The sequence below is a fragment of the Propithecus coquereli genome, unplaced genomic scaffold (genome assembly GCF_000956105.1).
Source record: "Propithecus coquereli isolate 6110/MARCELLA unplaced genomic scaffold, Pcoq_1.0 Scaffold166, whole genome shotgun sequence".
In the NCBI taxonomy this organism is placed as follows: domain Eukaryota; kingdom Metazoa; phylum Chordata; class Mammalia; order Primates; family Indriidae; genus Propithecus; species Propithecus coquereli.
In genome coordinates, this window is record NW_012141191.1 from 2,409,657 (window position 1) to 2,436,836 (window position 27,180).

General features: G+C 38.6%; 1 protein-coding gene across 1 annotated transcript in view; it reads left to right on the forward strand.

The window, feature by feature from the left end:
• Positions 1–2,506: 2,506 nt before the first annotated feature.
• TRPM3 (transient receptor potential cation channel, subfamily M, member 3) overlaps positions 2,507–27,180 on the forward strand; it is a 338,389-nt gene continuing 313,715 nt past the window's right edge. The window contains exons 1-4 of the mRNA XM_012641622.1: positions 2,507–2,563; positions 7,177–7,256; positions 8,570–8,774; positions 24,647–24,860. Coding sequence (XP_012497076.1) covers positions 8,772–8,774; positions 24,647–24,860 — 217 coding nt within the window. The 5' untranslated portion in view covers positions 2,507–2,563; positions 7,177–7,256; positions 8,570–8,771. The remainder of the gene's footprint in view (positions 2,564–7,176; positions 7,257–8,569; positions 8,775–24,646; positions 24,861–27,180) is intronic.

A 27,180-nucleotide genomic window follows, 5' to 3' on the forward strand; every position in this document is an offset into this window, starting at 1 on the left:
AATCAAAGAGTCCTAAAGATCATCTGCAACCTCCTACGAAAAAATCGCTGCATTAACTTCACCTTGGGCTTCCTTTTTCACTTAAACAAAATGCCCAGGGTTCTGGTAGCAATATTTTTGTCTTTGGTGTAATGTTCATGGAAGGTTCCTCATAGTCTATTCCCTACTGAGTATTCATTTCTCTTTAGAATGGAAAAATAAGCAAAAACAAAAAACACAAGTAAGACTAGAAAGAATAGGGTAAAAATAATACATGAGCAATATTTAAAGACTCAGTATGTATGTAACTGAACTCAAGATTTAAAGTAATTCAGATGAAGAGTTGGAGTAGCATCTAGTGAAGAAGGAAGTTGAGAAAACTGAATTTTTAAAACGTAACGTGCATTGGGAAGATTATCTACAACCAATTTGTTTAGTCTCAGGACACACTACAGCCTCCTAGCTCGGTCGTGTGTCTTTCAGGTGTTTGCCCACTAGCTCTGCTCTCCCCGCCCCCCTCGTCCCTCTCCAGAAAGCTCACCCTGCACATTATAAAACTTTCTTTTCCAAATCTTTTCCGCTGAGCCCTCTATCTTTTCACTGAATTCTCCTTCCTTAGTCACTTCCTGAACTACTCATTCCTAATCACCTCCTATTACCATAAGGTAGAGCTTGACAGTTGGAAAGAAAGATTTTCTGACTACGAATATATGGTTACAGGAGAAAACTCTGGAAAATATGGAAAAGCAAAAGGAACAAAATAGAAATCAGCCACAGTTACCACCTTAGAATATTTGCTCCCTATGATCTCTGGATCTATTTAAAATTTGAAATTTTTCTGCACTTAACTGTTGTATGACCTGCTTTTTTTCATATAACAACATGAAAATGTTTATTTCTCTGTGTAACTAAGTAGTCTTCTGAAACCTGATTATGATCACAAAATGGCTTGAAACAGTTTATTTAGCCTCCTATTGATGGACTTTTCATTTGTTTCCACGTTTTCGGTATTATAAATAATGGTGCAGTGAACACCTTTGTGGGCTTACATTTCTGATGATCCCTTTGGAATAAATGGTTAGGAGCGTTAAAGCTGCACAGAAGGAAGGGCACGTGCGATATGTTCAGCACATGTTCTGTAGCCAGCTCACGAAGTCAGGCAAAAAGACTTTCTCCATCACGTGTTTACTGCGCAAGCTCAGTCTGCCGTCACATTTGGGTGTTGCTCATCGTAATGTTTCCTCATTTGAAAGTGACTAGGTAGTTCATCGTCCCTTGTCCCTGGGGAAACCTTGGTAAATGACAGAAAAGAAAACCTGGGAGTTTGAAGGAGATCAATCCTGGAAGGAGCAGAATGGCGAAAAGGTGGCTCACGACCTAATCTGAGCCTGAAATAACTCGTTCAGTTCCTACTATGAGGGTCCACGTGGCACATGCTAGGCACTTTCACAGAAAGTTATGAAAAAGTAAAACTCCAAGCACCGTGGCCCTCACAGATTTTCAGTCCACAAGACTCGCCATAAGGAAGAATATCACCTCTCAGCTTTAACTTCTGTCTGTGGGACGAGATAAGTCCTTTGGAGATGAAGTGCTCATATGTTCATTTTTTAAAAAGTCTTTTTCCCTTGTTGAAATTTGAGCCTTTTTCTTTCTCAGTTTGTCCACTGATTTAGTTAGGAACAACTATTATCTAAAAAATTCACCCCTGGCTGATATTTGAAGGAGTCTTCTCTATGACTGAATACCAGCTAAATCTCTCAGTTGGACCAGCCCAGATAAACATACTACTTTCGATCTGCATCCATGTGCTATAGTGATCACAGCTCATCTTTCTTTAATTAAAAAAAAAGCAGGGAGTGTAGGTTTCTGATCATATATTTGCAATTGTCAAGGATGAGAAGTTAGATCAGGCAAGTTTTATTACTGACATTTTAGAAAATGTGGAAGGTCCCTGGCAAACTCCAGCTTTATTCTTCTTGGGCTCATGTTCAGAGACCAAAATATTCTTTTGAGACACTCAGAGTTTTTAGCAGTTCCTCTTTAAAGAAATGCTGTCATTCCATTCTTTGGGGACGGTGGAACAATGCCGCTTGTGTGCTCAAACCACTCAGAGCATTAATACACTGTTTCTTTAGAAGGATTTGCTTTCCAAAGTTGAACTTTCAGAACTCAGAACACCTTATCACACTTTCACAAGCTTTCTCTCTGAAAATGGAAAGAGAAAAAGGGAGGGGGGAGCCTGTTAGGACTTGTGCCAGTTAAATCCGATCTCTCCAGGGATTTGTTTTTCTTCTGGCGTCAGATTAGGTGTTCAAATCAAGCAGTGTTTGAGGGCTGGGGGGGAATGTCCATGGGATTCTTAGTGAGGCTAATCCCGAAGCAGCACATTCCAAGGGGCTAATCTGCCCAAGTTCATTGCTTACTTGAAACGTCTCTTGGGGGAAGAGCCGGGCAAGTGACTTTTTTTCCAGTGGGCGGTCATAAGAGCATTATTAACGGGATGGCCAGCCCAGCCGCAGCAAAATGAAAGCAACAGGAGCTGCTCGGGGGACTGCCTTTGCCAGCACCCAGAGTCAGTGGTCAGGTAAAATGATTTCAGCTAACTTTTCTCTTGTTCGACTTCTCATTGTTGGATCTGGGGACCTAGAGGAAGACCAAAGACCAAAACACTCAGCGAGGTGTTGGGGGAAAGGGCAAAATGAACATATGCATTCAGTACCTTTGGGTCTTTGGTGTTCTGCTCTGATGAAGACAGGGTATACTTTTGAAACAAGAGAGTGTGGCAATGAGAAGCCTGGTGAAATGCTCCTTGTAATTTGTTCCTATAAAGTTAGTGGACTGTATTTTCTAATCTTGAGATTACTAGTCTGGTTTGTTGTCCTTCTGTTAACTCTCCCTGCTAAAGAGGGGATTGCAGTAGCACTTTTCAAGGCTTTTCAGAGACAGGTTTAACACACGCTCTGTGTATGTACTTGTAAACCATTCCTACCTAGAGAAGCTCTTGATTCTGTAGCTGGTGGGGACCGCATAGTAAAAAGATTCAAAGTAGTTTGGGGACTAACGTTGGTAGCAGAGACTTTGTAAAAAAAGAGTAGAAACCTGCTTAAATGAAGTGACTGATTTTTTTTTCTTTTTAAAGCATTATTTACAGATTTTTTTGTTTCTATCATTTTGATGCTTTATTGACTGTATGTTTAACTTTCAAAATTAGTAGTTGCTTTATTCCTCAAGGGTAATCATTATACTTTGTTTAATGTGAGTGTCCTCATTTTTGTTTTGAATATGATGTCTTTTAATTATTAGCCTTTGAAAAACACTTCCCTATTACACATCACACTTGACCGATAATGCAGACAGACAGGAAAGAAAACAGCCCTTCACAAACTCAGTCGGGGTTATGTGACCATTCTACCTTCAGAAAAGAACGTGCAAAAGTGATTTTCTAGGGCCTGTAGAAGCCGTCTTTTCTAAGAATACATGAGGCTTCCTAAGCATATTTTTAAAGAAAAGATTTTAGGACACAATGTCTATTAAAGTTTTGTATTTGGAGAGAACGAAAGGGTCAGCTAGAAATGCAGCATATCAAAACTATTTCATGCTTTCTAATAATGAGGATAACCATTCTGGACTAACTTGATTGGGTGTGGAAGAAAAATATAACGCTTCATGCAGAGTAGTTCAAAGCCTTTGAACAAAAGAAAAGGAAATCAGGTAAGGGAACAAGTTAAACCATGATTATGCATCAGATATGCCCTATCGAAGAAGATAATTTAAAAAATCTATTATCTGTTCGTACAGATTAAAGACCTGAATAAAAGCACACTAAAGCAAAGGCCACAATAGAGCATAGTAAATTACGCATGCTATTTTGTAGAATTCCTAATTCACGTGTTATACGTGCATTCTTTCTATTATATATTATACTTTCCTTCTCAAAAAAAGAATCCAATTTAATTACAACCGATGGAAAGATTTTTTAATGTTACGTTTCTCTTTTTTTCCCCCCTCCCAATTTCCTGTGCCTTAGCAAGGCAAATGATTAATCTGCTAATAATAAGACATAGAAACTGGATCCTCAATCTTTTTGCTAACAATGAGGTAGCTTTTTCCCTTTGGGAAGGTAATTAAGTTGCCAAACTGTACACAAGTCAAATTGCTTTGTATTTAAAGGCTAACAAACAAGTTGGCAATCCATATGTAGTAATTCTTACCACACACCATCTGACTCAGACTTCCAGGGCCTTCCCAGTGGACGCTGGGATCCATGAGCAAGATAAATAAGGAAGGTGTCCTTGAAACGTTTAATCCATTTGTCATGGCCTCCCATGACTCCTAAAATTAGGAGTCTTGTGATTATATTTCTTTGCTGCAGCCATCATAATGGCTTTACTTCTTTCTCCTAGTCTGATGTCTTCCTGACGTCCTAGCCTCATCCTTTACCCCAGGGAGAGAGGAAGAACAGATGACAGAGTGTTTGTTCATTCATGCACTTTGAGGACTGGAAGTGGGGAATGATGAGAAAGATACAAGTGTAAACGAGTTCTAAGACAAGTCCAACTCTGTCCAAATGCCAAAGTATTCCCGGGCATGCTCAGATGGCACTGCCCTTACCAAGGGTATTTAATATCAATGACACCTAATGTGGAGGGGCAGTTTAGCAGAGTGGAGTCAGACTGCTCAACTTCAAACCTTGGCTTTAAAACTTACTTGCTGCATCTCTCTGCCTCAATTTCTTCATTGGAAAAATGGATATAATAACAGTCCTTCCCTCACAGAGTTCTGACAAGGATGCGTGGAGATAATACACCTATGGCACAACTCCAAGCACTGAGCATGCCCTTACTGAATGTTAGCCATTGTTGTCACCTGCTGAGCTCCTGCTATAGGTCAGGTACTTTACCTGAATCATCTGGTGTGATTATCACAACAACTTTTCAAAGTGACTATGATTACCCACATGTTAGAGAAGAGGTTCAGAGAAATTAAATAACTTTTCTATATTCCTTGTTAGTGGCCAACCAGGCCTTCTGGGCACCTATCATTTCCAACACAAAGGAAGATCAGTTTGGGTCAGGTTTGCTACAGCAATTTCATAGTACCCTCGTATGAATCTTCATCTGAACTTTTAGTACCAGAATCAACCCAGGAAGGGTCCCTCTTCTTGAAGCGAAAACGTAGTACCCCCAAAGTAATTACAACATTGTGTGTTAGGTATTACTGTTGTGCCCATTTTATAGATGAGGAAAACTGAGGACCCAAGAAATTATGTGACTTTCTCCATGCCACAGAGTCCCATTCACAACCACTTTTTCTAACTGCAGACCTCATATTGTATCGGTGATACAGTGTGTCCCATTTTCTCTTGGGAAGTATTGGTCAGCACTCCCTGAAATTCCCAGGTGCTCCCTCAAAAGATCCTTCTGAATACTGGCCAAAGTGGGACACAGAAAGAAAAGGACATTCTCCCTTTTTCGCTCCCCAAGGTGTGGGAAAAGGTGGTTTCAGATGTCCAGTGAGGAACATTTTACCGTCTTTCTGCCAAGAGATATTATCAATGAAAGTATTCAGTGTCTAGAGAAAATCACAGCCTATGAATAGCTTAGCTTACAGGATTTTTACAAAGATAAAGATTGGTTATCTATGCTGCTAAGCTCATTTCTGTTGCAAAGATATAGCCACTGGTTTTTTTCTGAGTTTGAAAAGAACAGCCTTTGAGAATAGACATTGGATTTTTTTCATGTTTAGCTGACAAATAAAACTGCAAATGTTACCTTTGTAGTGTGAGGACGCAGAGGCCCACCTGGACCCGAGGATCTCTGAGGCAGGATGGGTGCTCTTTTTCTTGGGGACAACAATGAACACCCAGAAATTATGGACCCGATTGTGACCACACCTGAAACAGGTGTCCCTCAACCATCCCTCATGTTGCTACTTGTGAAATGTGCATCTTCAGGAATATGAGACAACTACGACCTTCAGGGCCACACACTTGCATAGACATCCCTTGTGAGAGAGGAGGGAGGGGGGAGACTGAGGAGTTGAGGGCCAACCAGAACTGAGCACAGCTTTTGTAGATATGTGAGTCTTTGGCAGAGTCGAGAACAATTATGGCCCAAAATGGGGACTTGTAACAGTTAACACCGGCCATCGAGACAGACCAAGGAAACAGTTCAGTTGTGCTTTAGCCCTATATGTATTTTGAGAGTATGAATTTAGTACTGATGCTGACTTACAGAGATGGTATCATATAGAAATAACATTACAGGTTGCTCTAGCAACTTCCATCTTAAGTGTTCAGAGAAGGAATCTTTTGAGCAGTTTATTGGATTTCATGGGAGACTCCTCCACTATTTCAGGTGTGGTAAAGAAAGGGGTGAAGGAATGAAGGATGGACACTGCTTTGGAACAAAGATCGCACAGTTTGCCGGAACATCCTGTGTCCATGTGGGAACCTAATCTCAGTGGCAGCACTTCTGGGAGGATAGTCCCAACGATGCCCATTCTAAGAAATTGTGTATGCTGTGCTTAAAGGCGTGCGAGATGCAAAAAGGAAAAATGTGTTGTCTTTCTTCCTTCTAAAGATATTACCTGTGAAATTATGGACTATGAAAAAGACATTTATCTTCCTTATGTTTCCATTTCCTTTTTTTCCCCTCTGTACCTGAGCACTGCTAATTTGGATTTTAGAAAAATCATGGTGATAGATTAGGGCTTTTGAGTTATGCAAGTCCCCTGCAATTTTTCTTTCCTTCTACGAGGAAAAATCTAATGGAAGTGTCAGCCGTGAAACCTTGTACTTATTTAGATGTATTTCTTCCCACTACTGAATATTTGTTTTCGATAAGGTTATAAACATACTATTCTATCCCTCCAAATTTATTTTCTCTGCAAATAGCATTCATTGTATTTCTGTCCTTCAAAAATCATTTTGAATTTGTGTATGATTCCATCACTAATATTTTTTTTTACTATGGCCGTTTTCCTTGAATTTTCAATATTAAAATGTTAAATAAACTAATCAGCAGGTTCTGGGAGTTATCAGTTTTGTTATATGCAGTGTTTATGCCTGAAATAATCACAATTTCAATTCAATTTGTGATACACTAGTTCATTATGTGATTATGAAATTTTGCTTTCTAGTCAAAAATATTTACAGGTTATATTCACCTTTCCTCTTTTATTTTTTTTTTTTTTCAGGCTCAGAAATCCTGGATAGAAAGAGCATTTTATAAAAGAGAATGTGTTCACATCATACCCAGCACCAAAGACCCCCATAGGTAATCTTGCTGTCTCTAATGTATCAAGAACATGAAGCAGTGATTATAAGAATAAACTACAAGAATAATTCCCGTTGGGAGGAAAACACTGTCAAATTAAAGATCTTTTTTGAATTGTTGCTGGACATCTTTGAAGCAATCTTATGTATACACAGTATATAGTATGCCATGCCTGAAGTTAAGTCTTAGTCTAACAACCCATACAGAATAACATATACACCATTGCAGAAGGAATTAATCACTGTATATAACAGTGGGTTATATTTTTTTGTCATGGTTACTGGTTTACTCTTCTAAGCATTTCATCCAAATGCTTAATTTGTACCAACATCCTCTGTAGGAAAAAAGAGAATTTTAAATAAAATATGTCTAGCAGATTGTTAACTAGACTATAGACCTTGAGATGCCCATTCAAGCACATTTTTAGTACGTTCTTTACCTTCCTGAAGATCAACAAGACATAGGTGGGAAGCATTTACGATGAAGCAGTATATGTATGTCTGGCAATGCCTTTATGAACAGGCAATTTAGTAAAGCAGTTTAAAATATAGACTGTGGAGTTTTTGAGACTAGCTGTGTAACCTTGAGCAAATTACCTAACCTTCAAAACTACAGTATTTCATCCATAAAATGGTTGCTAAATTGTTAGTGTTTAATAAATTATAGCTGTATACTGTAACTATTATTACTAATAGTCATAATAGTGGTAGTAGTAATGTATGAAGGACGTTTTCATGATAGAAGGAGCAAAGTTTGAGTTTTCAGATATCTCATGAATATTTTTTTTCATTGTTTCTTCAAGAAACCTTGAGCCTGCAGATTTTTATTCTCAGAATTGGATGTTTGACAGCGAATGTCAATTGGCAAGAGACAAGTTCAGTTGTGACTCACATATAAGTGAGATTCCTCATTTAAATGTGCATGTTAAAGTTCTTCCCTCAAAGCTCTTCAGTGTCCTTCCTGCAAGATTTGATAGATGGGAGGAGTACGAAGTAGAAAAATCTAGAGACCTTTTGTTTGCAGGTATCCAATCCTGAACAACATGCCAGGTGCAAAAGGGGTGGGTGGAGAAGGGCAGGAGGCATGTTCCAGCTTAGACAGCTAAAGGAAAACAGGGAGGGAGGAGAAAAGGAAGGATATGTATGTCACAGAAAGGCTGAGTTTACCATTTGCGTGTTACAGCCACATAATGAAATTTCCACCTAAGAATTGACTGAAATGGCTCAGTACAGATCATAGATTTCTCCCGCAGGTTGTCTTCAATTCCAGTTGTGGCTAATACCAGGAGTTCACTTTTACCTCTTCTGTTACAGGTGCTGCTGTGGGCGTCTGATAGGCCAGCATGTTGGTCTCACTCCCAGTATTTCTGTGCTTCAGAATGAGAAAAATGAAAGTCGCCTCTCCAGAAATGACATCCAGTCCGAGAAGTGGTCCATCAGCAAACACACTCAACTCAGCCCGACGGATGCTTTCGGGACCATTGAGTTCCAAGGAGGTGGCCATTCCAACAAAGCCATGGTAATCAGAAAGCCATTCCCAGATGCTCTTGCAAGTCCTACAAAGGAGTAGTGAACAGCCCAGGATTTGGTCTTTGGGCCTAATCTCAACTCTGCCGTTTTCTGATACGGGGTGACCTACTCTGAGTACCTTGCTCCTGTGGGTCACAGCTATTCCTCTGTAAAACAGGGGAAAGAAAACCTCCCAGAATTTCTTAAATAACGAGTATGATATCAAACACAGTGACTATTATTATTACTTATAAAAGGAATAGCTTTTTATAGTTACCCACTGTTTCTTATGTTATTTTCTGAGTTTCAATCACTATGACATATTTTCCTAACTCCTTTTATTTTTCCTTTGGTGAAAAACATGTTACCCTTAGGTTTCTGTGTTTGTTCTATTGGTAACTAGCATTTCTCTCATTTCAAGGTAGAAATGATCATCTCTGCCTATTTCCTTCCCTGTTCTAAGAGAGATCTTACCATCCAAATTGAGCAAATTTTCTCCAATAATGCTCAATGTTCAATAATGCTCTGAATAGAAAGGTTCTATATGAAAAGTATTTTGGGGGAAGAAAGGGGGTTTTAGGAAATATACAAGTTTTATTTCTAATTGTTGTCACTTCCAAATTTCAGCTTTCATCATGGACTGTTCCCTATTTGGCTGACAGATTTTGCCAGGAGAAAAATACAGCATGTGTTTTGGGAATTCTAGAAATGCTGTAGTCCAACAAGCTTGCTTGTAACGGTTAGAAGACAGTGAGTTAGCTAAGGGCAGAGCAGTAGGAGGTGGCTGTTCTTATGCATGCCATGGAGTTTTGTGAGTTTGGAGAAGAAATTTTGCTTAGAGAAACATACTGCAAAATACAAGGGGAGTCATCTGTCACTAGTTGCAGTCTAAAAATGTGCAATAAAGCCACTTCTTCTTCTCTTTTCTCACCTCTCCTTCCCTTCCTCTCTCCTCTTCCCCCTCCCCCCACTGCAGTAATTCCTTTACCAAGAATGGCTGACTGAGTTATGCTCATAGTTCTTCTCTAAGTAAATTAATTTTGAGATATATATTAAATTAAAAGCAATTTTGAACTATATTTAGGAAAAAAAATGCTATTTGCAACCTCCAGCAAGGCTTGGAAAACCAAAGGATGGGTTAGTTAATCTTGGCCTATTATATAGAACCAAGGGAAATGGAGATTTGTCAGGTTCCTCACTCAAGGGATCTATTTGCCCACACAAGTTCAGTAAGTGTCCCCAACTCATACAGTCACTATTCACAGTATGGGATTGAAGCCCATACAATTAGATTCTCTGGAACTATGCGTTAAAAGTCATGCAAATTCTCCCTATAAAAAAAGTGTTCCCAATGAGGAAGAGGTTTCCTGGCAATAGTCATTACAGAGTGGCACCCCCAGTGCCTCCCCAGGATGCTTGAATGGTGCCTGCAAGCATTGCCGTAAGCCTCATAGGTATATGATAAGCATGTGGTCCTCATTTTCACTGTTAATATTTCGTGTCAAATATGGAACACGAATAAGCTTGTAAGTAAGAACATCCCTCCAAAGTCAGTACCTTGAAAGACTCTAATTACCACGATGCTGCCATTGTCCAAACGTGCATTGGTCTGTCTTTTGGGGACTTATTTCAGATAATTTATAGATCACAAGAGAAAAGCAGTCTATATTTTCATTAAATAATAGTTTTAATGGAAAGTTAATCTCAAGTACCTGAAATTCACAAAACTTAGAGCTTAGCCACAAATAACTTCTGCTAATTTTTATAAGTCCAGGCTATTCTCTAAAGATAAAATTTTCCGTCCTTGAAAATATCTTTAAAAATGAAGTATTAGTTTAGTAGTGAAGAGGGTGGATTCTGGATTCAGATAGTCCAAGTTTAACCATCGCATAAATGCTGTGACACAGAGAAAGTTACTTAAATTTTCTGAGCCTCATAACTTATTCTGTCCTATAGATCGTTGACACTACTATCATAAACCTTAAATGAGATGACATATTTAAAACCTATGGCACAGTACTGGGCACATAATAAATGTAAAATTAATTTAGCTGCTATTTATATTACTATCATCATTATTATTTGCTTCTGGCTCTGAAAGAATTGCAAAAACATTTTGGCTAATACTTTGAAGGACACTCATTTAGATGTATATGTCTTGGTATATTATTTGAGAAAGTCAAATTATACTTTTTCAGTTAACATTTTTAAATAATTCCAGAAGCTCTGACCCCTTAGCCTACTGGTTGTCCACAGAATCTAAGGCCACATTGCATTTTATTTATAGCCTGGCTCTGTCACTTACTGGCTGTGTGACTTGGTCGAGTTTACTTAGCTTCCCAGCGCCTCAGTTTCCTCACTAGTAAAAGGGGCAAATTCCTACTTCATAGAACTGTCTCAAGGATTAAATGAGTCAATATATGTTAAGTGCTTAAAATAGCACCTGTTAAAGCTAAATAAGTGTTTGTTACTACTTTTACCAAGAGTTAACTTGCTATAGCTAAGAGAGAGGCTTTGTGATCAATTAAAATAATATGCATAATCTTGAAGTCAGACAGAACTGGATCTAAACCCTCACTTTCTCAATGTCTAACTAGAAAGTCTTGGTTATTAAACCATTTAACTTGGCTAAGCCTCAAGTTTTCTTATCTATAAAGCAGGCATAGTTGCCTTACTTGATGTTTATAAAGATTAAAGAGAAAATGAAAAGCACCCGGTATGCAGCTGGTGCTCAAGATATTTATGAAAATAATAACTATTTATGAAAATAATAGAGATGGAGCAGTGAAGTTTCTTCAATTCCTGGGAGTCTAAAGACACATTAGAAGATTTCCATAGGAGTACCCGGCTGCATAAGTCAGCAAGCTGCTGCTCTGTTTTATTGAACAAGGACATTGGTGACAGTCACTCACAGAAGGATGGTGCTGTGAACACCAGCCCATCACTGATGCAGACAGGTGGTCTGTGAATCACCACATTACATACTTTGACTTCCCCATTAAGTCAATCTCCTGCATCTATTCATTCCACCAAACAGAAAGTAAGATACTGTTACCTGTGTACATCTCGACAATTAAACAGCTGCTGTGGGTGTGCCATTATGATGGACAAAGCCAAGATCGCTTCTCATTATATAATTTTTCTCTATCTGAACTTCTTTCCCCCCCCTCTTGAAAATGTCTTGTGAATTTGAGAGACACTAAGAAACCCTAGAGACTGAAACTCCAAATGGATTTATTAGAACGTGTATCCTTCAAGGTATTAGTCAAAATATTTTTGCAATTGCTTTCAGAATCTGTAGCAAATGCTAATGATAATCACAATAATAATAGCAACTAAAATTCATTGAACATCTACTATGTCCCTGACACTGTGGCAAGTACTTATCTGCATTATCTCATTTTATTTTTGTGATAGTAGCAGCATTATTCCTACATGACAGAGTAACATACAGAGGCCCAGAAAAGTGAAGTAATTTATACCATGTCACACAGCAAATAGGTGCTATATGTATATTATGCTATTTTTACAGTGGAAGGGAAGACTCTAAGAGACAGATATATCGTTCACTCTGCTCCAAAGAGGAGATACATGTGGACACTGAACGTTGACAGCTGTCCTCAGGCCCCACAAGGCTCTACGGAACCCAGAGCTGTCTGTTGGTGATCAGGTTAGGCAATGTCGACCACAAACTTTGTGGAGCCCAGTGCAAAATGAGAATGTAGAACCCCTGGCAGGGACAGGAAACTCAATTCCCCCTTCCCACGGCTGGCAGCTCCAACTCTCAGTGGATGGGTGGCCCTCCCCCAACACGGAATTATCACCTCCATTCTAAGGTGCTCAGTATCTGAGGGGGGTGAACTTCCTGCCAAGTTGCCCACGAAACACACCATGGCACTGCCACCCAAGGAAGAGATAGATGCTTCCTTCTTGCCCTGAAATGCTGCAGGCCACGTGCCCAACCCTGACCCTAGCCATCCTGGGAAGCCAGCAGGGAAGAGGGGCCAGGAACTACATGCGAGCGGAGGTTCCAAGCCCCTTACACGTGCTCCACTGTCCCATAAGACTTCGTTTACCAAGTTCAAGGATAAAAATATTAAGAATGTTAAGACAGCAAGTGCACAGCAATGAACTCCTCGCACTGCCCTCTGAGCAGTGCGACTACTCACATGCCCACGAAGCCAGCTCTGAGGTTAGGTCTCAGAGGATAGGGCCACCCCATATGGTCACAGAGCAGTCACTATGAGGGCAAGCCTTTCTTTCTGAGTTGAAGCAACCAAATGAGAACGATTTTTCCTTTTATTACAATGAAATATGAACAAGTGGAAGTCCCAGCTATTTATCCAGAAACAAATGAGCATTTTGTGTACTTTGAAAACTTGCCCTTGAATTATTCTGTGTCTCCTGTCTAGACAAAGGGGTGGAGTTGTCCAGGGGTCAGTGGTCTCATTTTACCAGGCAGCGTGTTGTTTTGTGCCCGCCTGTGCCTTCTTTACCTGTCGTCCTCTCGAAGAAACAGGCAGGCATTTTGGACGAGGGAAAGTCAGCAACCAGTCTGCTTAGAGTCCCAGCCTTTCCACAGGGAAGACATGGTTAATCATTCACCAAGATTTGTCAGCCAGGCCAAACTTAATATGCCTTTGGTCCCCTGCTTCCGACAAGAATTCTTGAAAGTTTAAATCATTTTTAACAGAGTGGCCAAAAAACTCTAGAGGCCACTTGACTTCTATTAATTTTTTTTAAAAATAAGACGCAACATTAATTTTTTGCCTTCAAAGCAGCCTAAGATAAAGCCCTTGTATCTTCAAAATGCCAGTGTGGTCTGGACACAATATGAGGTAGTCTGTGGGAGTTTTGGGAGAGAATATAGTTGAAGAAAAAAGAAATCATAGTCATTATTAAAATGTTGTCAGCCGCATGAGAGCCATATATATCTCTGCTCCGGAACACTGCTTGTATCTCTTTTACCGCATAGTAGGTACAGGAATATGTCACAGAATTTTAGCCACTGAAGGCACTCGAAGAACCAGATGTAGCAGTTCTTAGCTCAGAAACCTTTGGACTGGCGCACAAATACCCGTGTCCAAGACTCACTTCCAGAGGGTCTCATTAATTGATCTGAGATAGAATCCGAGCATCCGAAGTTTCTCGAAAGTTACCCAGATTATTGTACTGTTCATCCAGGCTTAAAAATCACTAATTAATCCAAATACCTCTACCTGTTTTATAGATGAGGCAACTGGAGCCCAGAGAAGTTAAATTATTTCCCCAGAGTCACTCAATTATTTAACAATATAGTTCTTGAACCCGGTCTTCTCAGGACTCCCTCTCAGTTCTATTTATTCTTTATCGCGGATGCCCAATGCAGGCTGTAGTAGGTGTTTTGTTGGGGAATATATGTGTAGGTAATTGGAAGGAAGATCATTACTACTACATTTCTAGCTCTTTTATACGGGTTTTGAAAACTTTATAGTAGAATTACAAAATCACTATTGTTTGATGAGGTTAAACTCTTAAGTTGCGAGCAGGAAGAGGTCTTTGTAAACTTCTGTCTTAGGTTAATAGAACCATTTTCTGAGCTCTTCTGAGTACTTTGTGATGTTTGATCCTCAATTCCCAGACTTGACAAGCCCAGTGAAATAGCAATGAAACCAGGACTTGACAAAGAAAAATTGCGACACAGGAAAAAGACATTCAAAGCCGACAGTAAGCGAAGGGTTCTGACTTCCTTCTCAGTACTGAGCCACATCCTACCAAATTGCAAGCCCCAAAAAGCCATTTTTGGACTATCAGAGGACCTGGCAAGTTCATTTGGATGCCCCCTAAATGTCAGAACAGAGGGACAAAGAAAGAAGATACTAAGATCCTAAAGCTCTGATTTAGGTGTTATTTTACTAGAACGGAATCCAGGTAACTTTTCAGAACCACCTTAAAGAGCAACAATAAGATGGCCCCATCAGAAGACACTGTATTGTTTCTCAAAGACTCTTCTTTGTCTGGGGCTCAGGCCGTAGATTATTTAGAACTGGAAGCAGTACCGGGCTTGATTATAGACAGAAACTTATTTGCTTACTAATCATCTCTTCCAATTAATGCTAAGCTGACTTGTAGGCCAGGTAAGTATAACATAATTAAGGACTTGTATTTAAACCTTTCAAGTCACTCATATAATTCTCTTCCAGTTTTCCCTTGTCATTTACTCTGCTTATTAGATCAGGTTGAGTGCCTTATTATAGTTTTCATATGATTTAGATAATTACTCCTAGCCCTCATTTTTGCACTTAAAGCTCTAACTATTCAGTCTGCCAGGATGAAAGCTTTATTCTCTGAGCACTGTCGATGTGCGGAGAGAGGGGGTGGGGGAAGCTAAGTGGGGACACCAGGCAGAGCGAGGCTGTCAGCAGCATGGCATCTAGCCTTATACTCTTATAATGCTCTGGGATTGAATTTGAAATTTTAAAAATTACCTATTTTTGCATTATGCAGATTTGATCTGAGAATCATCATTGACTGACACACACCGAATAGGAAATTAAATGAATCCCAATCACAAACCAAAATAGCTGATCAGGAGACTAAAGCTAAGCAAGCAGCTATACATATGTATAGTAAGGTTTTTGAGAGGTTTTGTAATTGCTCCCTTGATTTCCAGTTTTCACCTTGTAATCTCAAGACCACTGAATTGGCAGTATCTTTGGAAGGCCTTTCTGAAACTGAGAATAAAACTGAAATTTATCACTTATATTTCTGATCCTAATCATAGATTTCTAAAGAAGGAAGAACCAATTCTCTTCCAAGAAACCATCCCATTTCTTTGCCTCTAGAATATTTTATGCTAAATAATTCTGATAGAAAATTCGTAGGATACGCCCTAGGACCTGTTCATATGCTCATTGAAGTTTTATACTATTTCTAAACCTCCAGCTTTGGCTTGTCAGCATCCCCTGTGAATACCTGATATCTAACTTTGAGAAATTGCAAGAACAATGTGGAGTAAATTCCAATAGGACTTTGGCTTCCAAAGTTTTGTGGGTCATCAAACTAGGAATTTAATAACAGTGAATGTTATTACAAATATTTTCTTTCTGGGGAGATTTCATATCAAACCATCACAGGCATTAAACTCTCACTGCAGAACAAAAGGCTTCATGAGCTTAAAAAGCTAGTATAAGCAAAATTGTCTTAGCAGTCTGATGTGACATGTTCTTCTTAACCACTGTGTTAATTACAAGTGCTCATTTTAAATGTGGCTATAAAGAACTAGAAAATGGAATGGCGCTTGTCACGATTTTCTCAACAAAAAGGAAAATGAGACAAATTTCCCACTATGGGCTGGGGAGAAAGGCATTAAATATACCTTTCAAATAGATTTAGCAATGGTAGTTCCATTATTTAGAATACTGCTTAACATATCCAAGTGACCATTTCCAAGAATTAAAGGTGGCTTTGCAGTATGAGGAAGAGGACTTGTCCTTTAACATTTCCAAGAGTGTAGCCAGATTTATTGTTCTGCAATTCTTTTGCATTTTCATTAAAACATTTTCATGAAGACATTTTCGTTAAAACAGCTGGACAAAATTACATGGGTTAAAATTTAGGGCTAAAGAGATGACTGATGAATTAACAAAGCTAAATCACTCTAGAAAAACTCAAGTTCAGAATGCCTAAGGAAGATTATTATTACTTTTTTCTCAGTGTAACAGCCCCCATCTGTTCCAAGTAGTAATGGCTGTTCTCCACCCTCCAGCCTTTGCCCACTGGGGGTGTGGTGAAGAGGAAAGGACTCTCTATCTGGCTTGTGACTGCTCTGTGAGCTCCAAGTTTAGTGCAGAGTGAGGCCATAAAACAGTTGAATTCTGCTTTGATAGGTGAGTAGTGACATTTCTGATGATGAAGCAGTAAGATTGGCCTTAGTAAAAAACGCAGTAAGCAAAAAGGCCTTTGGCACTAGGCAGAGGAAAAATGCAGGAGTTTTAGTTACTGAAGCCCTCTGCCATTGGAATGAAAGAAAATCTGTTTGCTATTATTAGTCTCACAGAATTTCATTTCTAAGTTTGTTGTTTGGAACTCAAAATATTTTTTCTCATGAAAATGACGCTGATGCATTGGCCTCCAAAGCACCTAACAGCAGATCAAACAATAGTAAGTTTCAACTAGAGCTAGTGTCTATTTTATACAGAACATTCTTAAGATGCTATTCCAAATGTCATTAGCACATCCCAGGGGCTTCCTGCTGCCAAGCAGAGGCTGTAATGATAGAAAGGAAAAAGAGTAGATAATTCCAGGCATAGGTAACTTATTTGAACTCAGTTTATCTCTTGAAATGATAAATTGGGGAACTAAAGGCCTACAGGTGAAGAAAGGATTAGGTAGCCCACGGCAGGTACTTTTATAAACACCTGCCCTAGTCACTCCCCAGATATTCCGAATTGAGAAACGAACGCTATTTTGAAAGATATATCAGTAAAAGAGCTAAAGGCAATTTACTTGGACCTGTTGTACACAGGAGTCATATAAAATGTGAATGTAACCTTCATCCAATTTGCGTTTATTGTTTTTCTGCCATACCTGGTATGTTCTACAATTTAATCCACAGTGTCCTGTGGGCTGGTCGGGATCACCCCCCTGTAACAAGAGAGGCTGCTCAAATTGGCCAAATGGCTTACAGTGCCACTGTCTGGTGCTGCGCATGTCTGGAAAATCTCCAAATAAAAGCAATACATCAGAGTAATGCCTACATGACAAAATTTAGTATGCCCATTAGGAAGAGTTGTTATTTGTAAGGTGATCCCTTAGCAATTAATAGACTCACAGGTGACAGTCAAATTGCTTGTTTTGACAACCAAAGTAGCTCCTAATGTGCAATCGCATGGACTTGCTTAGCAGGAATTTATTAATTGCTCTGGGCGCAACCATTTATGAGTGTGAAGCTGCTGATTCAGCACTTGAGTTAACTGCTGTTTTAAAATACCTGAAGAGCTTACTGAAGCACCTGATTTTTATGGGTATAAAATGTAATTTAAAATTGAATTCTTCAGACAATCTCAAAGTGTTACTTTATCCCTTGGTAATTATTCTCTTATCTCCAAAGCCATCTATTTAAATTGCTCAACAATAACAACCAAAAAAGAAAAAAGTAGCAAATGGATTCATTTAAATACTTTATTTTATCTTGCTTTTTTTTCTCTAAGAGAAGAGCACAATAAATCACAAATAATGGGCGACATCCAAGGGCCAGAGCCACCCATGTTTGTATTGTTTGCCAGCTTCTGGGTAATTAGATGTGGCCTATAGGTAATCAAACGTTCCTTTCTATACTAATTAGTCCTAATCGAAAGGGGCTAGTTATGGCAGATACCTTGAGTAGCTTGTCAATTGCTGCACTTTCACATTTATAGGGCCTGCATAATTCTTCCATTATTTCCTCAAGCTTCCCTTTGATTTTCATGTAAAATAGTGAGTGTTCTTTCTTTGACTCAATAGCAAACACAAGACACACCACTTGGGGTGTTTGGTCTGGGGAAGCGTTATAATTCTCACTGCTCATGTGGTTCCTGGGGAGCTCCTTAGAAATGCAGAACCTCAAGCCCCACCTAAGACCTATTGGATTAGAACATGCATTTTTTGACAAGGTCACCACGTGAGTTCTGTGCACATTCAAGTTTGAGAAGCACAGCGCAATCTAGAGCTTCTAGAGCTAATTGGAATTTTAATAATATAGCTTTAATAATGGATTAGATGATTATTGGATAACTAGCTCTGGGATCCCAGTCCCTCACTATCATGTAGGTTTTGAATCAGCCTAGTTATGCTAACTCCAATTGCAGGGGCAGGAAATTTCACAATGACCCAGTGACCAATTAACTGCTTTCGAATTCACGGTTTACGGCAAGGCTTTCACACACCATCATGCACATATATTCAACATACACAGGCAGAAATAAGAGAGAAGGGAACAGACCCACAGGAACAGTGCAGGAGACCAGCAAACTGCCTGATCAACTGGCAGGCTGCTGATGGGGAGGAGGCATCAGAGTTCTCATGGGCAGAGCTTCTGCAGGTGTCTTGGCCATGGTCAACTTCTTTGCTCTTGTCATGGCCCACCACAGGAGTGCCCATAGTCATTACCTCGGCCACCTTTTGGCTTCACTTTCCTGTAGGGTCCCAGGTGCCTGGCCATAGCAGGTGTCACCTGATCACCTCAGTCCATTATACATGTGTTTATCACTTTGGGGGATGAGCAGTTTTACTGCAGGTTGAGTCACTTGTCATATTAATAAGTGACCACATTTTGAAACATTTCAGATCACAAAACATTATTATATATCACTCGCTTTCCCTGGGTCTCTGTGTCATCTTCTATGAAGCCCAAGAATGGAACTAGTTGATCTCTAGAGCCCTGTGATTGCTGAGATATCTCTAAGCTCCCTTTTATTTCCAAGATTGTAACTACTTCATAGCCAGTCCTGAAGGCTTACCAAAAAACATGGTCAAGTCAAACACAGTCCCTCCCCTCAAAGATTTTGCAACATGGGGAGATTGAACTGACCCATGGGAGAGACAACCAGAAAAAAAAAACTACCACCCTGGGCTTGATGAAGAGTTGTATTGCATCAGCATGAGCGTGCGTTCTCAGATGTCACGCCAGATGAAACAAAAACCTTTGAAAGACAAGAATGATTTCTGTAGACGAAAGGGGAGAGACTGGATTATCTAGGATTTGGGGAAGCACTGGCCAAATGCAGAGAGACATGGGGAAAAACCTCTGAGTGGGTCGGATAATGCCAAATTACAGGGGAGCCTGATGGTCATAATGGAGTTTACATCGGATGAAAGGATTTGACTTGAGAAATAATATGATCAAAAAGGGATTGGAGAAAGAAGTCTGCCTATTGGCATCTCATAGAGAAGTTAGTAGGAGGCCACTGCAGTAATTCAAACTGACGTTTTAGGAAAGAAAAGGTATCCTTGACATGGCAACTGAAGGGACAGAGGGAAGGGGCTGGTTGAAAGCACCATTTTGAGAAGCGGATCATTAAGACTTGGAGACTGACCAGTCAGAGGTAAAGGAAAAGATGAAGTACACAAGGAGAGAGGTTTTCACATCTCTGAGGTCAAGAGACAGGGCTGTGGAGTCAGACGGACCTGGGGTGTGAGTACTGTCATCACGATCTCCCTTGCTAGCAGAGTGAACTTGAGAACATGAGGGAGCCTTTCTGTCCCCATTGGTATAACATGGATGGTGCCAATCTCGCTGCTGTCGGGAGGAGTACATGAAATGGCGTGTGTAAAGCACATGGTGTGTACGTGCCTGGAACACGGTGGACACACAGGGTTCTTGTTTTTTGGTTATTTTGTTTTTATTGTTTTGGGGGTTTTTTTGTCAGTGGAATTAAGGAATTGTAAGCAGAGAGAAAAATGTGAAAAGAGCCCACGAGCAGTATGACCCTACCAGGGCCAGACACCGAGTACCTCCCTTTCTTCATCGGTAAGACACGAAGCTGGGCTCAATGGGATCTCAGAGGTCATCCATTCGTTCACTCCCTGGATCACTTACTAGCTGAGTACCAAGCATGCTTTGATAATGAACATGGCTTTCCATAAGGTAGGCTACTTCAAAAGGAATTTCAACGTATTCAGTAATCTGTTACTCATTTTCCTGTGAATTGCTCACATGACCAATAAATAGACCCCTTTTTTTCCTTCCTGTCACATTGTAGGCATAACATTAGAAGCACCAAAGTAAATTATTTACCAAAGGATGATTATTTCTAAAAATGCATTTACATTATTATTAATACCAATTAGTATGAATAATTGAACGCCATAATATGTCACGTAGCTACTTAAGCCTGCTGAAATTATTACACAATATCTGTAGTCATTTAGTATGAATTGTAATCTCCCTTCACACTATGTGAGTTAATAATGTTTGCATGTCTGTTCCTGGTACTAACGATGGCTCTGAATCTCACATTATTTACCCAGCTAAATGAAATGTACAGATGGGGAAGCTAATAGGAGAATTTGGAGGTTCCAGAAGCCACAATCATAACTACTTTTCTTGTTTTTCAAAATATTATACTGTTTTCACATATGCATTCTCTAATCATTGAAACTACCTCTGCACAATACTTCAGAAATGGTAGAAATCCTTCTGTAGTCTTGCAAGGGGCAAATAATTTATACTTTAGACGCTTCCCTATATTTCAGAACAGTGTAATTTATATCTCACCTTAGAAGAACATAGGTCCTTATTAATTGGGGTTTTTTAAGTGATACATTAAAGTTGGTGAGTAAGAGAATAGCACCTTGACATGCAATTTCTTAACATTTCTCACACTAAGTATCCTGGTTTGTACAGTTTGGAAGCCTGTGAGTTCCAGTTCTACTTTATTTCATTAAATATCCCTTTCTGGAATTAGTCAAATGATATAAATTCAATTCAGCAGAGCACCCAAATTTTAACTACTCAGGTAGCTAAACTACACTACTCAAGTACTAGTGCATACACAGAAAAAAAATCTTATTCGTTCATCTTTTTCTTGAACCACTTTATTGAGATTTGATTGACTTACAAAAGCTATTCATAATTGATGTGTGCAACTTGATAAATTTGGCGATAAGTACACACCTGTGAAACCATCACCACAATCAAGGTCACAAATGTATCCATCACTTCTAAAAGTTTTCTATTGCCCCTTTCATTAATTAATTTTTCTTCCTTTATTCTTTATCTTACAGCTTTGTTTATCTAGATATTTGTCAAACAAAGAGTCACTCAATGAAGAGTAATAAAAAGAAGCTTTTATTTAAGAAACACTGTGTTTGCCTGCAATACTATCATATCCTCTCTCCAGACCCGAGGCTCCTTGCATGGCACAAAAATATTCATTGTTGAGAATTTCTGTTGACAGACATCTGAAAATTCTTGCTTTTTGCATGAGATTTTGTGCACAAAATATGCCATTTTTCATATTGTAAAAGCTAGTTAAATTCTATTGCTATAATGTACTTAGCTAAAACTACCAACATTTACTCTTTCCATTCTGGAACCATTTTTTGCTAGATAAATCAATATAGAACCTGTTGTATTGGATTCCAGCACTTTGGATGCCTGGTATATGCATATAGGAAACTTCAGCTCTTTGATGTATTCTGATTATGCAATTTATTTAATTAAGCTGCTTTCATATTTTACGTATTTTCTTGCCTCATGTTTCAGCTAAATATGTTGCAAGTATACTTTAACAAAAGAGTAGACAAATAATTTTTGAGGCTTTGCAACAATGGGGTCTGCCAGACCCAAAAATATAGCAATAAATTGTCATCTCCTGGATAATGTTATTTATTTATACATCCGGAAGCATGTTTGTATGATTACGTGCAAGTCTATTCCTTCTGTGCTTATGCTACTTCAACATTAATACTTAACAAATTCCAGAGTTAATCAATACCTTTCTTTTCTCTCTCACACAATATATAGACTTAAAAATATGATAGTTCTCAATGCAACTGTCCAATTTATATGCTGTATTGTCCAGTGTTTTATTTCTATCACTTTCTATAATAAATTAGATGTTATTGTTATCATTTTGTATTATACAACTAATGCTTTTCTATATTTCCCATGTATTTACTAGTATCTTAGTTTTCTATCCTACCTTATACCCCAGATCATCCATTTTGGGTCATGTAAGTTCTGCCTTCTATATATACTTTAAATCTTCCTTCAGCGAAATCTGCTAGAGGTAAACCCTCTCAGTTTTGGCAGTCTGAAAATGTCTATAATTTGCTCTCATTTTTGAAAGATATTTTTGCTGAATATAGAATTCTAGACTGACAGATAATTTCTCCTGACACATTGAAGATCCTGCTTCTGGCATTCACTGTCGCTTCAATCTAATGACTGTCTTTTTTTTCTAGCTACTTTTGAGGGATTTTCCTCCCTTTGGTGTTATCTATGATGTGCTGGTGAGCAGGGTTTCTTTTTATTTATCCTGTTTGGGATTTATTGAATTTCCTGGATCCGAGAATTGGTATCTTTCAATAATTCTGAGAAATACTCAGCCAATATCACTTCAAAGATGACCTCTTTCCCATTATCTCTTTTATTTCTATCTAGAATTCTGATTATCTCCTCTAAGATTCTACATTTTTCTTTCATGCTTTTAACTCCTTGGTTTTTCTAGGCTACGTTTTGTTTATATTCTGGATTTATTGTCAATATGTCTGATCTTTTAGTCTAATTTATCCATTGTAATTTTTGTTTAAATTGTTACATTTTAATTTCTAGAAATTCTGTTTGGTTCTTTTTCAAATGTATATGGTCATTCCTTATAGTTTCTTGTTCCTAACTCACATATTCAATCATCTCATTTATGATTTTTTACATATTAAACATAGCTATTTTATATTCTGTAACTGATCATTTCAGTATCTTTGAGGACCTTATTCTGCTGCCTATTGTTTCTGTTTGTTCTCATTCATGTTGCTTTATTTCCTTGTGTAATTTGTGGTTTTATTTTATTTATTTTTTTACTACGCAATGATTATTTCCCCATGGACATTATTTTAGATCTGAGTTCATGACGCATCCTTCCACAGAGGATTTGCATATGTGTCTGCCAATTATCTGGAGCCATTACCCAGCCAGGATCATTTTGTATTAAACATTCTGCTTGGCATTTCTCAAACCATACTGATAGTGTAAATGTGAACCAAAGCCTGTTTGAGGGCCTGCTTGTGTTTAAAAATAATCAGAGGGGAATTTTTTTCCCCATCCACCCACAGCCAAGGTTGAGGTAGGCAAATTTCCTTGCTGTACATCAGACTTATTTATTTTTTTTCTTCATTACACTTGAGGCTGGCACCCTTTGAAGTACCTCAGCTTTATGTGGGGTCCCCTATTAAACTCCCCCATGCTGCGTAAAGCCATTAAATCAGATGATGCTGAAGGTCTTCCAGGATTTAGGAGAGACCCTCAGGTGTTGCCTAAACTTCTGAACTTCTAAGCTTCTACTTTGTTTAGGAATCTGAATATTCCCTCTTTTTATGTCAGCTCAGCAACCTATTTCAAAAAGATTTTAGTATTTGTCTAGTATTTTAGTTGTTTCCAACTTTAAATTGATGTACTTATATATTTAGAGACCTAAATGAGTATCTATGTATATGGTTATATAATGTTTATTATTGTATTTACAGTATAGTATTTCATTTACATATGTATATCATAACTTTATTTCCAGTTGCATCTGGTAACACCTTGCTATCTGCTATACACTTCAATTTTTCAACTATTGTGCAGGAATATTGGTCCTGCCTTTTGTCACTTGTCTTTTTTAAAAGAGATAAAAGAAAACATTTGGTATGCAGTTATTAAGATATGAATAAACATAATTCACTGTTACCTATTTTAAAATCCTCATTACATTATGTAGAATTGCAGAATTTTTCAAATCCTCTCAAAATATTAGGGTCACAGAAACAATTATGTCTGCATCCAGTTAGTAAAAGGGGATATTAAGAATATTAGAAACATTTGAACTATTGCACAAATGTAAAGAGTGGCAAAATATAAACATGATTTCCTTTGAGCAAAGAACTCTATCTGGGAAAAGTTATGCTTGCACCACATTTTAGAAAATCAAATAATTTTAAAGTGAACTGTCACAATTTCAAGAAAGCCTTTAAAAATGGTGAACCCCTTTGTTTCATAAAGGCTCTTTTGGTAAAGCAAATGATCACCCCTTTTTAAAAAAAAATCTATTTTATACGAGACATTTTTGTCAAGTAACTACACATATAATTGCAATCAGTAAAGACAACCAGGCTCAGCCAGCCCTGCCTCATCTCCCTAATACACGGCCTTTCTTCTTCTAGTATGTGCGAGTATCTTTCGATACGAAACCTGATCTCCTCCTACACCTGATGACCAAGGAATGGCAATTGGAGCTTCCCAAGCTTCTCATCTCTGTCCATGGGGGCCTGCAGAACTTTGAACTCCAGCCAAAACTCAAGCAAGTCTTTGGGAAAGGGCTCATCAAAGCAGCCATGACAACTGGAGCATGGATATTCACTGGAGGAGTTAACACAGGTAACTGGAAATGGGACACAGACAGGCAACATAAGACCAATGCCTAAGATAATTTTCTGCTAAGGTTAAATGCATTTATATTTTTCCACCTCATCCCCTACCCTTGTCTGTCCATGATGGCTGGTTCTCTCTCCCTCATTTACCTAAATGATAGCTGTACAGTTTTTTCTCAAGCAAGAGGAATTACTTACACATAAGAAACAGGTAGGGATATTTAATAGTTGATGATACAGAATTTGTAAACATGACTAATAAAATTTTACAAGATATTTTCAGTAGCTCAAGTTGCCATATAAACATTCAATAATTCTTTAAGAAATGACTATTGCTTTAAATTGGAAGCTCTGCCTCTGTTCTTTAGACAATTTCAAGTTTGGTGCCAAATAGCTTTAATTTTTGTAAAATGTTTCCATCTGGGACATAAACTGTGATGGCAAAGTCTAGGGTATTATGTATTCATTATCTAAAATATTTAATTAATCATCTCTGCACCAACAGAAGACACACCTCACTCTGAATTCCAAAGAGTTTTTCTTATCTGCCAAATGAGTTTCTGTATTGTGATACAGGCATAGTGTCAAATCAATTTTTACAAACCCACTTACAGTTAAGTGCTTATCTGCAGAACATTATTAATGTGCAACAGACAATATAATGGATGCCTGTAAATGTTTTTGCCCTATTTCCCCAGCATGACTCCAAAGCGCCAATGGGACATGCAAAAGTAATGCTGCAGTAAGTTAAGGCAACCTTGTTACAGGGCTCAAAGTCTGTACATGTAGACATGTTTGGAGTTAGTGGGATATTCTAAACGTAATTCTGCACCAACTAGTTTTAAATAACATGTTATCGCAATGTTTTTTATTTTCTTGTTTGTAGTTGGGACGATGTTTAAGTAAGACCTGCATTCAGAATTCTCCTAAATGCCTAGAATTGGTAAACATTCAGCACACAACTACATAGGCACCTTTCAGCAGTGAAGTTTGCAGACTGGCCATGCTTAACATTGTTATGTGAAATCCTGACTCAGTCTGTAAACTGACATAATCTTTGAATGGCCTCTCAGCTCTTTACTGTTCGTCCTGTAGTAATCAAATATCTACAGAGCAATTTTCTTTCAATGACTGTTCAAGTACTGGGCTCCCAGCTTTACTCTCAGCTAAGTAGACATCACTTGCCTGTGATTTTTGTCTTTTGCTTTCCTGTCATATAGAAACCAACTCAAAGGATTCTATGAGTTCAAAAGAAATTCTTACCAGTCTTCTATTTCCAGGAACTCGAAACATTGATTATTGTTTGTCCTTCTGTTATGAAATGAGTTCGATATCGAAAGAAGAAAGTATAGCCTAAATACTGTAAACCAGGGAGTTCTCTGCTTCACTCCAGGCTTAGTGTTCAGTCCAATACCCAAAGTGAAGTTCTCATGATAGGACGCTGAGGTTAGGTAAGAGGCAATGACAGGATTGAGCAGGCAGAGGGGCATACCATGAAGTTCAGCTTCTTGCCCAGGGCTGGCCCACAGAGGAGTTTTGTATATCAATAGGAATCAATTTAACATAATTTTCACAGCTTTACTCTCTCAGGGTTTTGTTTTTATGTTTGTTTGTTTGTTTGTTTTACCAGGACTCTCACTTAGAAGATTCATGGATAAGCTAACAAGTGAAAATGATATTCTTCCTAACACTCCTAGCATAGCTCAACACGGATTAGTGGCTATTTACACTATTTTGTTATTTGATTTTTAAAAGGATGTTCTTTCTAATGGATGTTATGAATATTTCAGAACTGAGTTGTTTAAATATGTATGTCTGTTCCCATGATTACGTTGCCTGGTGTGTTTGTATGGTTAGTTCAGAGCACGGTGTCTGAGCTTTTCCTCTGGGATAGCCCCTGAGACACAGGAAAATGAATCAGACACTGACCCTCCAAGCCTCCCGTCAAGGAGTTTTACTATTAGAAGAGACATCTTCACATGCAAATGAATCACTGCAGAGTATGTTGGGTGACATATTGAGCTATGCAAAATATGCAAACTGTAACATGTTCAAATGGAGAAAAAATCAAATCCAACTCAATATTCATATAGGAGATGGCACGGGGTATGAATTTTTCCTTGAGGAATGGGGTGGAATTTTCATAAGTGGAAACATCTTTTCTTAGAGAATATATCTTTTAAGTCTCCTATTAAAATATTTGAAACTCGGACTTAGGGGGGGAGGAGGGGAGGGGGGGGAAGAGGAGGACGAAGGGGAGAAAATTGCCTCCCGTGCCCCCATGCTACCCGATAGCTAACGAAGATTGGCCGCTTCCCTCCTCTCCC